The sequence below is a fragment of the Conger conger genome, chromosome 15, assembly GCF_963514075.1.
Source record: "Conger conger chromosome 15, fConCon1.1, whole genome shotgun sequence".
Classification (NCBI taxonomy): domain Eukaryota; kingdom Metazoa; phylum Chordata; class Actinopteri; order Anguilliformes; family Congridae; genus Conger; species Conger conger.
The window spans coordinates 7,927,417-7,940,243 of record NC_083774.1 but is presented as its reverse complement, the minus strand read 5'-3'; the positions used below and the strand labels follow the sequence as shown (position 1 = coordinate 7,940,243).

Here is a 12,827-nt window from a genome sequence, read left to right as displayed (position 1 = left end):
ACACACACACACACACATCTATATTCAATACACACAAACTGCATTCAACACACACACACACAAAAACACACACACAAACTTACATACACACAAATTACAGATTCACACAAAAACCACACACACAGCACAAATGACAGATTCACACAAACACAGTTTCGCACATGCAGAAAACATGACGTATTCACACACACAGACTCACAGACACACTTTCACAAACCTCCATAGGCCTCCACATACACAGACACAATAAGGATCAGTAAAGAGCCATCCATAAAACATTTTACACGGCACTGACATTTTAATGGGCAGCACCTAATTGCTTTTTCAAGCTCAATACGCCTCATATTTCAAGATCATCAGAGCACAACGGCCTCTCACAGACGACGGCCAGGACGATGACAGTGGAGTTCACTCTCTCTGCGCTGAATGTACAATGCACGTTTCTCAAAGACAATTATCTGCGACAGATTGATTACTTAGCCTTCCTGAGCCCTGAAATGACCCATTATTCCCTGGGCAGAGCGGGGCAGCGGCACTCCCGTAAGAGCCTGTGTCATCTCCATAGGAACCTGCTGCAACGCTGGGCTGGGCGACTCCACACCGCGTTTCTCAAGCACCTTACCGCAGCGCAGGCCTTCCACTGCACTTATATTTTCATTCGCATTAAAAACAGGTTGGCTTCTGCGTCACAGATAAATAAATGACACCATTTAGAGTAGCAGTGTTTTTTTTTTTTTTTTTTTAAAGGAAAATTTACCGAAAGGTTTGCGTTCGCACACGCTCACACACACACACACACACACACACACATACACACATACACACACACACACACACACACACACAAACACACACACACAGCAGGAAGAGGCTCAGGGAAGCTCTCCAGCCGGTTGAAGTGCACTCACTTGCCGGTGTTGTTTATGGAAAAGGCTGAAATCCCAGCGGAGCCGGATCTTGTGGAGCGGGAAAAGGCTAATAAGGAAGGAGAGCAGCGCCATGGCAACCCCAGAGAGAGAGGGAGCCGCTCCCAGAGCAAGGAGTAAGAGGAGGTGTAGCACCCTGAGCTGAGCAAAGAGAGGGGCAGGAGCAGCAGCCTGAGCTGGGGGTTACAAGGAGGTGCAAGTATCAGGAGGAGGTGTTGGGAGCTGGAGGTGGTGCTCGGAGCAGGAGGTGTTGGGAGCTGGAGTGGTACCCCGAACTGAGCAAAGAGCAGGAGCAGAAGGAGGTGTGAGGAGCAGACAGAGGTGCTGGTACCAGAAGGAGGAGCAGGAGCAGCAGCCTGAGCTGGGGATACAAGGAGGTGCTAGAAGCAGGAGGATGTGTTGAAAGTAGAAGGAGGTGCTAGGAACAGAGGAGGTGCCAGGAGCAGAGAGAGGAGCAGCTGCAGCACCCTACGCTGGGAGCAGGAGGTGTAGGAGTAGCACCCTTAGCTGGGAGCAGGAGGAGGTGCTGTAATCAGAGGAGGTGCTGGGAGCAGAGAGAGGAGCAGCTGCAGCACCCTGAGCTGGGAGCAGGAGGTGCAGGAGTAGCACCCTGCGCTGGGAGCAGGAGGAGGTGCTGTAATCAGAGGAGGTGCTGGGAGCAGAGAGAGGAGCAGCTGCAGCACCCTGAGCTGGGAGCAGATTTTGTGGTCTGAGACAGCACCCTCACACACCCTCTGTGGATGTCCGCCTGGAAGCCTGAGGAATGCGTCATGTGACCCCTGGGGGGGGGCTCACTCATGACCCACCGGGGTGTGCTTGGCCCCCGGTGAAATTCCAGGGGAGCGGCCCGCCTCTATCCCAGCCACAAACAAGCCACGCGCAGCGATCCACAACATCCGCTAACCGCTAACCGACACCCGCGTACAGGCCAGGGCTGAACCCGTCACTCAGGCTGAGTAACGAACTTAACCTCCTCTCACTTCTCCAGCCGTTACACACTGGTGGACGGCTGTGGAGCTTTGCATCCTGAAACTCTGGATTTTGAATTCAACTCAATTCAGTTCAGTTTTATTTGTTAAGCGCTTTTCACAGAAGACTGTCACAAAGTCACTTTACAGAGTAACAGAAGGAAAGACAAAATGCCAGCCCTAAGGCCCCAGATAGCACATGAGGAAAACGACTCCCTTATGGGGAGAAAAACCCTCAAACTGAGGTGAGAAAAAGCTCTAAGAGGAACCCGGTTGTAGGGATATCCCCATCCTCCGCGGGCCTATAGGTTGAGATGGTAACATTTGATGTAGAAAGTCCACACGGATGGATGTAGAGTATGCAGTTCAGAGAGATGTGGGGAACGGGGGATGAATCTGTAGCTCCAGGATGTGTGGAAACGTGGACTGGACCAGGGGGCCGGAGGCCAGTTTTTTAATAGAATCGTTTCTGTTCAGGTCACCTCAAGTTAATTATTCCCATCGAGAGAGCATCTCATATTAGCCTACACAGACTAACTAGCAAGGCCACAGTTTGTACAGTATATTGTACAGTATATGCAAAAAAAACTAACTATTATCTCAGAATAATGTGATGGGGGTTTCAGAAATTAATTTGCATGATTTAAAGCACTTATCACATTTTCTCTAATGATTGCACAGTCCCTATGAATAGCACCAGTCTAATAATAGAAAAAAAAACAGCAACACTCAACATTAATAATAACTCCACTTCAATGGTTAAATATTCATATCTGATTATCAGATTCAATTACTCTGTTCGTTCAAAGAGGTGCAAATGAGCCAGGGCTCTCCAACAACAAGTGCTCGAGCATACCCAGTCTGTTCAGAGAAAACACTCCAGCCCAATCAGACAAGAGTCCGTCTACGACTGCCACAGACAACACGCCTTCTCCACACCCCTCGAGGGGGCGACGAGCATCACCAGCAGAACAGAAACGAGGCCCCGCTGGCTGACCTGCCATTTGCGGTCTTCCCAGGCGTCACTGCAGGGAGGGAAAGTAACAGGGGCATCAGTAAGTATTTTGAAAAGTCCCTTCATATAGAAAAAAGGGGAATCGAGCAGCCTCTGATCAGCTGAGGGTGTCCATCACAGACAGAGAAGTTTTGTCCTTTAACAGGGAGGCGGTGAGGAGTGTGACTCCCTGGCCTCTACGCTCACAGACAGAGAAGTAGGCCCTTTAACAGGGAGGCGGTGAGGAGTGTGACTCCCTGGCCTCTACGCTCACAGACAGAGATGTAGGTCTTTTAGGGAGGCAGTGAGGAGTGTGACTCTACCCCCCAGCCTCTCACAGACAGAGCAGCAGGGCTGGGTGAGAGGTGAATGTGGTGAACGCAGCGAGATGGAGCGAACAAAGCCAGGCGTCTATAATTAGAGCACAGACAGGGCTTCTCCTGTCACTTCAAAGAGAACGGGCGTCCGCGGACCAGACAGGCCAGCGCACACCTGCCGTAGCTCCGCCTCCAGACTGCCGTGAGTCCGGTCACAATTCCCACGCCTGTCATTCCGCAACCTCGACTGCCGCCATCCCCTACACTGGCGCGAAACCCCCCCCCGACTCTACACCACCACCAGTGAGCACTTACTGTCCTGTCTAGCTCTTCCATTCATCTTCGCCAATCATGAGAGCGCAGCCTCCATACAAACGGCTGCAGAATAAGTATGTCTGCCCCAATTCACAGTGAAAAAACGATTGCGATCGCAGGGCAGGTATCGACGAGCACTCGTCATATCATCAGAATGCAGGCCGTATAAGTGAGTGTTGTTTCTTTAAAATGGACAGCACTGTACAACAGTCGTTATTTTAAAATCGATGAGCCATGTCTTTCAGAAACGATGTAATGGTACACTCCTGCCAGCCCTTAAAAGCAATACACCCAGAATGCGTCTGTTCATTTCCAATACTGAATTATCTTACCAGCAATATTTCCGAGTAGGCATCAGGGCTCTGTTATTATGGCTTATGGATTGAAGCCCAATATCGGGCTGAATCCCTGACCCAGGCACTTAGACCAAAGATTTTTAGTTGTAGAATACTAGACCAAACAATTAATTCACTTTGTACAGGGGGTGACATTGGCGCAGGTGGTAAGAGCAGCTGTCTGGCAGTTGGAGGGTTGCCGGTTCGATCCTGCCCTGGGTGTGTTTATACTAAAAACTTAAATGAGGTTTCATTTCAAACGTTTTCACAATGAGCAGCATAAACAATGACAAAACTCAGAACTTTCACGAGGCATCCCCAAACATATTCCAGTGCCTAGATTTTGCAGTTGCAATGGGAGAGGCGTCAGTGTCATCTCTCAGACGACATTCATCAGGCCCATTGATCCAACTTATCCATATTGGGATTCAGATAGGTTACCATAGTGATGATACCATGGTGATGATAACCGACACCGATTTCTCAGTACACAAAAGACAAACAAAGATGCAAGAGTCGTCTTTGCATTGACCACAAATGAGTTTCCAAAAAAACCTGACTGCAGGCATATACAATCTCAAGGGCCTCGCCTCCCATTACGCAGTGACACACGTCAATACGCACTGCAAGTTGTGTGCCCGCTAGCTCAGCTCAAATGGGCGGCCTTTCTCGTACTCATCTCAACACTAATCTGATTACGACTGCATAATACTTTTCCAAAAACAAATCCTGCATCGGCATCTCGTGTGATGAAGAGCCAGGGCTGTGTCGGCGGAATACAAGTTGATAAAGTTTAGATCTGCCAAAGCGAGTAGCTATATCAGACGGAGCATTATTTTAATTACCGCGATTAGTAATACAAGGAAATTGATGTCCATCGGAAGGATGAGGATTAATCAATTGACATTTTATTCATATTGGAACATATTTTGAAACAACTATTTTCCATCTATTTAGAGGAAACCAGGCCATTATAAAGTGCACACATTTTTATGCAAACAAAAAATGTTATGGAGCGTCACAGCTCAACTGAATCAATTAATATTGGATACACTTGATTCTTCTTTAAAGAGACCTGAACTGTACTTCCATACTTCCTGCAAAGCAGTGGATGTAGCATTACAAAAAATACCACACCGTCTTAAGTTATTTGCATAATGTGCGAGTGTTCTCGAAATGAAACACGTTTACTAGACCTATGCTGGATTTAAATTCAACAACTTATCGTTTACTCAATTTCTGCATTCATAACACCAACAATGTAATTCAATAACAGTTGATGGAAATTAGCGAATTAACCAACTAGGTAGCAACTATGTGCCCGATAATTGACTGCCTTTTTTTTTCGATCTGGGTTCATCGTATTCGCATGTGTGACTATACTTTCATAGCTAGCTAACCTTCGATACGGTAACTTGAGCATCTACGCAAAGGCTCGCTTTATCCCGATTTCAGATGTCCAGTTTCATTTGCAGTTTGCACGGCCATTGTTTTGAACTGTATTTTCAAGAAAAACCTAGCTAGCTAGCTATTCACATTTAAAACGGCCATAATCCCCCCACCCCCTCGTTAAGTCAAGGGCATCCTCTCTATGCATTTTTTGACAGATAGGAAGCTAACCAACAAACTATATCATGCTAGCTAACTAATATGACAACACCTCCGTCACCGCCATCCGGGAAACAGCTGCCAAGTTGGCGTTAGCTAGCTACCTAGCTAGCCAGACTGGCTCCATTGCACTGGGGTGGACACCAGTGGTCAAATCACCTCAAAGTGGTTTGGTACGAATAGCAATGTCCTTTTTTTCATCGTGGAGCTAACTGACTAGTCACTCTAGCATGACAACACACATTTTGATTCAAACACTACACATTTGTAACAGTCCCTATGATAGCCAGGACACAGTGCAACCACTAATGAACGTAGCTTGCTAACGTTAGCCAGTAGGCGACAAGTTGTTATTGGCCAGCCTGTCAGCTTGCCCACAGCAAACGTTACCGGTCGAAGTGACAAATCAATAGCTCAAATGAACAGAACAAAGCATTTTTAATACAGCATAAACTCTTAAAAGTGGACTTACCTATTTTGCTATACACGCCAGGTACACATTGCAAAATAATTCACTTCCAAACTGAACTCAAACAAACGCTATGCCTAATCATCTGTCAGCACTACAGGTCTGTCGAACTTGATTTCAAAAGAACTGCTGTGTTTTTGATTGAAGTACGTTTAGCCAATAGTGTTTAAAATAAAAGTCTGAGGGAGTGAGGCAAACCAATCAGAGTTGCGTTACGCCGGGGCCTTACGACATCAAAGGTACTATTTTAGCCTGTTGCTGATTGGTTCTTTCCTGTAATGCGTGCATGTGACCACCCAGGGCGCTTAGTGGTATTTAAACACCGACTGTGATGCTGCTGAACTGGACAGCTCCCTTGCTGGCAAATTTTCGAGGTAGATCAGCATCATTCATATCACACAAGTGCTGTTTGTTTTAACAGTTAGCGGCTGACAAATTCTGGTAAGCTTTACATGCTGAAGAGACCGCATCTTAATGTTTCAGAACTCATTAAAGGGATTTTTTTTTCAATTAACTTCAGTGAACCTAGGCTACCGAGCTAGCTACCTAGCCATTTAGAGTTTTTTTTATTTATTTTTTATAGTCAGCCGAGTTTGGAAGAGATTGCTGAAAACACCTGTTACTAAATCTGCATGTAGAGAGCTGATGTCGATGTAAATAACTAAATAACATTTTATACCACTGCAAATCCAATATAATTTATATTGGGTTTCATTAATTTGCTTAATGAAACTGTCGACTGAGCAACCTCGACTACGAAAGCGCACAGATTAAGCTGGTCACCGGGCTTTTTACTTCAAAACCTGGATGCTGTCATACAGGCAACATGGATGGAAAAGAATTTGCTTTGGCGAGATCTTTGGGCGAATCTAAATGGCTGCTTTCTTTCCGTGGAATCTAAACCAATCTTGAAACACTGCTCTTTTAAAATACATCTGGTTGGTCTTGGTTCTCTCGCGCTTCGTGTTGCCATCTCTCCATCTTTGACAGAAGGGAGATACGCATTTGATTAAACATGGGGAAAGAGGAATGCAAAACCATGCTGGACGCGCTTAACAAAGTAACCGCTTGCTATCGACATTTGGTCATCACTCTCGGGAGCACCTCGGATTCGCAGAACCTGCGAGAAGAGCTGAAGAAGACCCGCAAAAAAGCCCAGGAACTGGCCACGGCCAATAGAACCAAACTGACGGCTCTGCTCAAAGACAAGACGATAAGCAAAGACGACCGAACCGAATACGAGCGACTATGGGTGCTGTTTTCGAGCAGCATGGAGCTGTTGGACGTAGACATGAAAAGATCTTTGGAAATTGGGCAGGATTTCCCATTACAGTTGCCCACCAGGCACCTGATCCAGACTGGGATGACCGGCAGCACCACCACCGTCGCCGCCAGAGCGATGAGCGTGCAGAACATGAAGTACGAGGCCGACAGCAACATCGACACGGCGGATCTGCGGGAGCTGCAAACCGAGATCACCCAGGTGGGTCAGATGATGGAGGAGATGGAGATGAAAGTCCAAGTTGCACCGTGGGCAGTAGAAGCCAAGCAGGAGGCCGGCGCCGAGTTGAAGTCCACAGTTAGTGTCGGAAATTCGTCCGTGGGGGTAATTTCCATTTGCGAAGAGGAGCCCAAAGGGGTCGACGGCGAGAATGGCCTCATGAAAGTTTTCGCAGGGATCATCTTCACGGTTATCGTGCTTATTGCGGGTATCCTAGCGTTTTGTGTGATTAACCTTTCTTGAACTGGATCGACACACGACCTATGTAAAGTTCGCCCTGGTGGGACACCAGTGGTAGCCTAAATTTGTGTTCTCCGGGGATCAATTTTGTGAAGAACAAGAAAAAGCAACCCTCTTTCGGAATCAACGGAATTTGCGGTTCTTCGCTTTTAAGGATAATTGTAAAAAATATTTGGGCAGAACAAGAGGAGACTAGAAAGTCGAGAGAACAAGCAAGCAAACTATGCCTCGCATGTATGTCAGCAACTTTCATGCAGGTAGTATTGCATTTGTAGTGTAATATTGTGTGTCAAAAGTGTTGTGAGGGACCAATGTTAATGGTAAAACAACGTAAATAGCGCACAATTCAAAATGGGTTAGACCAAATACATATTTATTATTTTCCGGACAAAATCCCAGATAATTTGATATCTGGCTGCATTAAGTGCGGGTTCATGTTAACTCGTGGTCCGGTGCAAGTGGTGAATAGTATTCTCACTTGCTAGTTTACCTTCTTTGTTAGGGATAGCCTTTCAAAAAGGAAATAATTATCATTCATTGTGATACATTCTGTTGTCACTGTACGAACTTGAAATTAGCTAGCCTATATGTTGCAGCTGTTATCCATAACTTACATATTTACTAATGTTTCAGACCAAATTATTCTTACTCAGATTTCTTTTTTTATTATAAATTTTACAAGTATTACGGTAACGGTTTACAGACTGTCCTCACACCGATGACTGTGTGTATAGTATTGTTGTGTGCATAAATTGTGCACCACGTTTGTGCTTATGGATGGTTGAGATGCATAGAGGATCTGTAGGCTACACAATATAGCCTACACTATACGACTGTGTTCATAGTGTACATACAATGAATTATATTTATTATAATAAACAAATGTTTAATGACAAATTGAAACATTCATTTGCCACTGTTTGTTTCTGAGTAAACCAGAATCTTTGATAATGCGAATACCGCAGGCTAAGCCTTAATACACTACCGCGCATAACGCTACATAAGCTACAAAGCGTGGCGTTTCCAGAGCTCAACTTTTCCTGGGTGATTGACTCAAAGTTTTTCCACTAGCGAGTGTGCTGCCAGTGGCAGATGAAAAATGCAATAAGAATGTGTGCTGAAAACCATTTCTCGTGCTTGAGTTTAAGCATCCTGGAAGTTAACGGGTGCAGAAATTTGGTTTAAAAAATTAAATAAGGAAAATATCCATAGCTACTGTAAACTTGTTTGACAACTTGTCAATTTTATCGTTGGAAATTGAACGACTTTTCAGACGATCGTCCCCATTTAGGTTTGCTAAAGGGGGCAGTGCACAAATAAACATCGCAGTAATTAGCAGATTGAGCTGCACAATTAATGGAGAACTGTAGCCCACTCTTTATAGACAATCAGGGAAAATCTTATTTCAATCTTGTGTGACGCATTACAGCACTGCAGATTTCTGCCTTTTAAGGTATTTTTCTTCCATATTGCACAGGCAGAGTCGAGTTTGCACTCCCAATAGACCGTTAAATAAAGGTTAATCATTTAGTACTGGGATGCCTCCAAATACTTCAAAATGTCTTTATGCTCACGTCTTAATTTTCGAATATGACTCAGAGATAGATGTCACGTTTAAAGAGACTTCCTGTGTAGGAAGAGCACAAAATGGAGTGTTGGATTGGAAGCAGATTGGTCAGAGAGAAGAAAGTGAGATTACAGGATTACTAGGAGAGGAGGGCAGAAGGCAATCCAAAAGCACAAGAGCCAAAAGGGTCATGAGGTGGATTATCAAACACCAATCAGCCCGTCACATTCAAAGACGCAATAATTGATCTGAGGAAAATCTGGTCAATGCATTAAAGGTTTGACACTGAAAAGCTGATTTCAACTAATTGGCAGCAGATCCCTTCTTGCCTTGCCTTAAATTCCCATGTGGATCCACTTGAAACCAGTCTGTCGGGAGAATCTTCATCTGTATCTGCAAATATTGTTAATGTGGAATACACCACACATAATAAATCTATTAATACATTTCACCCCTCCTGCCAGCAATAAGATATGGATGCAGCTAACATGACTAAATTGAATTAGATGAACTGAATTCTGATTGTACTTTACGTATGTTTATGTTCAGAAGCCAAAACTGCCCTCTGCATCTGTGCCTTCATTCTCTGTGTACGAGGATCTCCGCACGGCTGTAGTTTTTAAACCATGTATGATTGATTAATGAATCCCTGGCTGGATTTTGTGGCCTTTTTTGCTGCCTGGATGAGTGATTGCATTAGTGTTTTTTGCTGAATGGACATGTGGATGCATGTGTGGTTTTTGCTGCCTGGATGAGTGATTGCATTAGTGTTTTTTGCTGCATGTTCGTGTGAATGCATGCGTGTTTTTCACTGCATGTTCATGTGAATGCATGCGTGTTTTTCACTGCATGTTCATGTGAATGCATGCGTGGTTTTTGCTGCATGGACATGGGTATGCATGCCTGCTTTTAGAGGCAGATCTTTGAAAGCGGCTCAGTTGGGCAGGTGACTTGCACTCAGTGCAGTGCAGTGCAGCCGTGGCTGGGGCCCACAGAGCATCAGCCGCAGCTAAGCACCATTACATCTGCAGCGATTGAAAAAGACAGAATGGCAGAATCACCGCACCATCAATGAAAGGGAACAGGTCTGCGCATGAGAAATCAGCAGCTCCTGTTTAAATAACTGGTGTCCTGTAAAACTGTTCTTTTAAACAAGCAATGGATTAATGCATGAGAAAACATCCCACGTAGGGCTTTGTTAAAATATTTTTTGGAATAGAACTGGGTTTGAAGTGTGAATACGCATTATTAAATGCACAATCCAGGAAGCAAGGCAATGATCTTCAGGATTACGATGGAGGACTTAAAACAAGACACTGAAGAGGTTTGTACACACACACACACACACATACATACACACACACACACACACACACACACACATACATACATACACCGTACACACGCACGCACATACGCGCACACATATGCACACGCACAAGCACACATATATACACCATACACGCACGCACACACACACACACACACAAACATACCATGCACGCACGCACACACACAAACGCGTACGCACGCACACACACACAAAGACACACGCACACACAAAAACACACACACACACACACACACACACACACACCCACACACACACACACACACACACACACACACGCACACACACACACACACAGCCAGCTCTTTTGGAATCACAACACGAGGTGGGAAGTAACAGCAGTGACGCAGGATGTCTCTGTTCTCTGTGCCACACACTGCCAGCCACGGGCCCACGGAGACATCGCGCTCTGTTATTGTCTGTTTGTGTTGGGAACCTTGAAACCTGGCAGAGGCGGAGAGATGGGAGTGCAGGGACATAGTTCTCCATCAGGCCTCTGGCAGACACAACCACCTGAGGAATTCACCGTCTCTCCCATTCTGCGGCCGCAGTCACTGCAGACTCATCACTACAAGGAGCGAGGGGCTTTGGTCTTCATTACTTTAAGATGGAAAACCCTGCATGCTAAGAGGAGAGAAGGTACACAGGTGAGTGGGTGGGTGAAATGAAACTTTTAAAGCATAGAAATCAAGGGTCTCGAACACATCCGGATTCCCTGACCTCAAAGGCCTGAAACCATGGTTGAACCTTTACCACATGATAGCGAAAGCCTCGGCAGAAACAAAAAATGAAACATTTTTTAAAACCCAAAACCTGCAAAGACAACCGATTTATAAAATGTATAGTGGGCAACAAAAATTAAGCAGGAGCACCCATTCTCTCAGGATAGTTATGAAATTCCTCCCGTATCATTTTTATGTACGGTAACGAACTCTGTTTCATGGGGTCACTCAGCACACACACCATGTTTGCAGAACAAAAATGACAGGAAGTGAAACACGGAAGTACATTTTCTTCAGCCGTAGGTGAATCTGAAATGGAATTATTACAAGATGAGCTTTTCTGTCTCAGGCAGCTCACAAAACACAAGTACAGTAGGCTCCAGAATTATTGGCACCCTTCATACAAATTGATAAAAATGTTTCAATGTTTTTTGTTTTGTAGTATCATTTCACCTGAAAACCACCGGTGCTGAAAATTACTGGCATCCCAAACAATTATTGTAAATAAAATCAGTGAAATTGGGAATTTACTTAATTTAGTTAATCTCAGTCCAAATTAACTATATTGTGTCATTCCATCACTTCCTGTTTCACTAGAGTATTCAAAATATGTAACAAGCACACAAAATCATTTTGTCAACCATCAGCATGGGAAAATACATAGAAATGTCAGTTCAGAAGCGACCATCACAGGTCAAGTAATGGTTAGAAAAAATATATATACATAAGGGTGCCAATAATTCTGGAACCCACTTTACGTGTACATTCCAAAAATGTCCTCATTTCATGCAACTGCCATCTTACACGCAATCCACTGCAATTTGTACATCCTATTAAACGATAAAGCTGGCACCATCACGATCACCATTCGTCTGTACAGAACCGTGTATGAATCACGGCAAAATCTCGAGATCACATTCCTGCCCAGGCGCCTGAATAGAACCTACATATTAGTCAATGAGTGGCGCATCACAGGTAATACATTTCAACCCCGTCGCCATGGCAACCTCCCACATCCTCCGCAGAAAAGACCAGTTGTTCTACAGAGCGATTCCTCCGCTCACACCCGGAAGGTGGGGGGGGGGAGCTGGGAACAGTACAGAACAGCAGACATGAGATCACATCTAGCTCCAGTCCCTGAAGCACAGGTGGATTGCACAGGGCCGACCAGACCACCGTTTGCGTTGCGCTGCCAAACCCCCGAGGGTCTATAAAAACACGGCTCGCTCACGTAATTTATGCACACTCACATCATCAATCATCACATGCTTCATACACGTATAATCCCATATAATCCTCCTTCTATAAAACACTCTCCATGGGCCAGAATAGCAGGAAGCTGGGCTGAGGCAGGTGTGTGGAAGTCACCTGCTTTCCGAGTAGAAAGCCGCACATTTCTGCTCCAATTCCAATGTAGTTCAACCTTCTTCTTGGCATTGGACATGCATAGAGGAATAAATCCCTCCAAATGTGTTCCTTAACCTGGTCAAGCATTACATAAAGACTCCATGCTG

The 12,827-nt window shown here is 45.1% G+C and overlaps 2 protein-coding genes across 2 annotated transcripts in view; one reads left to right on the top strand and one right to left on the bottom strand.

Annotated features, from left to right (window-relative positions):
* ankrd27 (ankyrin repeat domain 27 (VPS9 domain)) overlaps nucleotides 1-6,059 on the bottom strand; it is a 43,143-nt gene extending 37,084 nt beyond the window's left edge. The window contains exon 1 of the mRNA XM_061222149.1: nucleotides 5,936-6,059. The gene's annotated coding sequence lies outside the window, so the exon portion shown is untranslated. The remainder of the gene's footprint in view (nucleotides 1-5,935) is intronic.
* A 233-nt stretch (nucleotides 6,060-6,292) lies between these two features.
* On the top strand, nucleotides 6,293-8,576 carry si:ch73-167i17.6 (regulator of G-protein signaling 9-binding protein). The gene has a single exon (XM_061222641.1). The coding sequence runs from the start codon at nucleotides 6,948-6,950 to the stop codon at nucleotides 7,674-7,676; it is 729 nt and encodes a 242-aa protein (XP_061078625.1). The 5' UTR covers nucleotides 6,293-6,947; the 3' UTR covers nucleotides 7,677-8,576.
* The last annotated feature ends 4,251 nt before the right edge of the window (nucleotides 8,577-12,827 follow it).

Bases quoted from the DNA above. Each gene is read 5' to 3' on its own strand.
- si:ch73-167i17.6 (XM_061222641.1), top strand. From the start codon at position 6,948: ATGGGGAAAGAGGAATGCAAAACCATGCTGGACGCGCTTAACAAAGTA.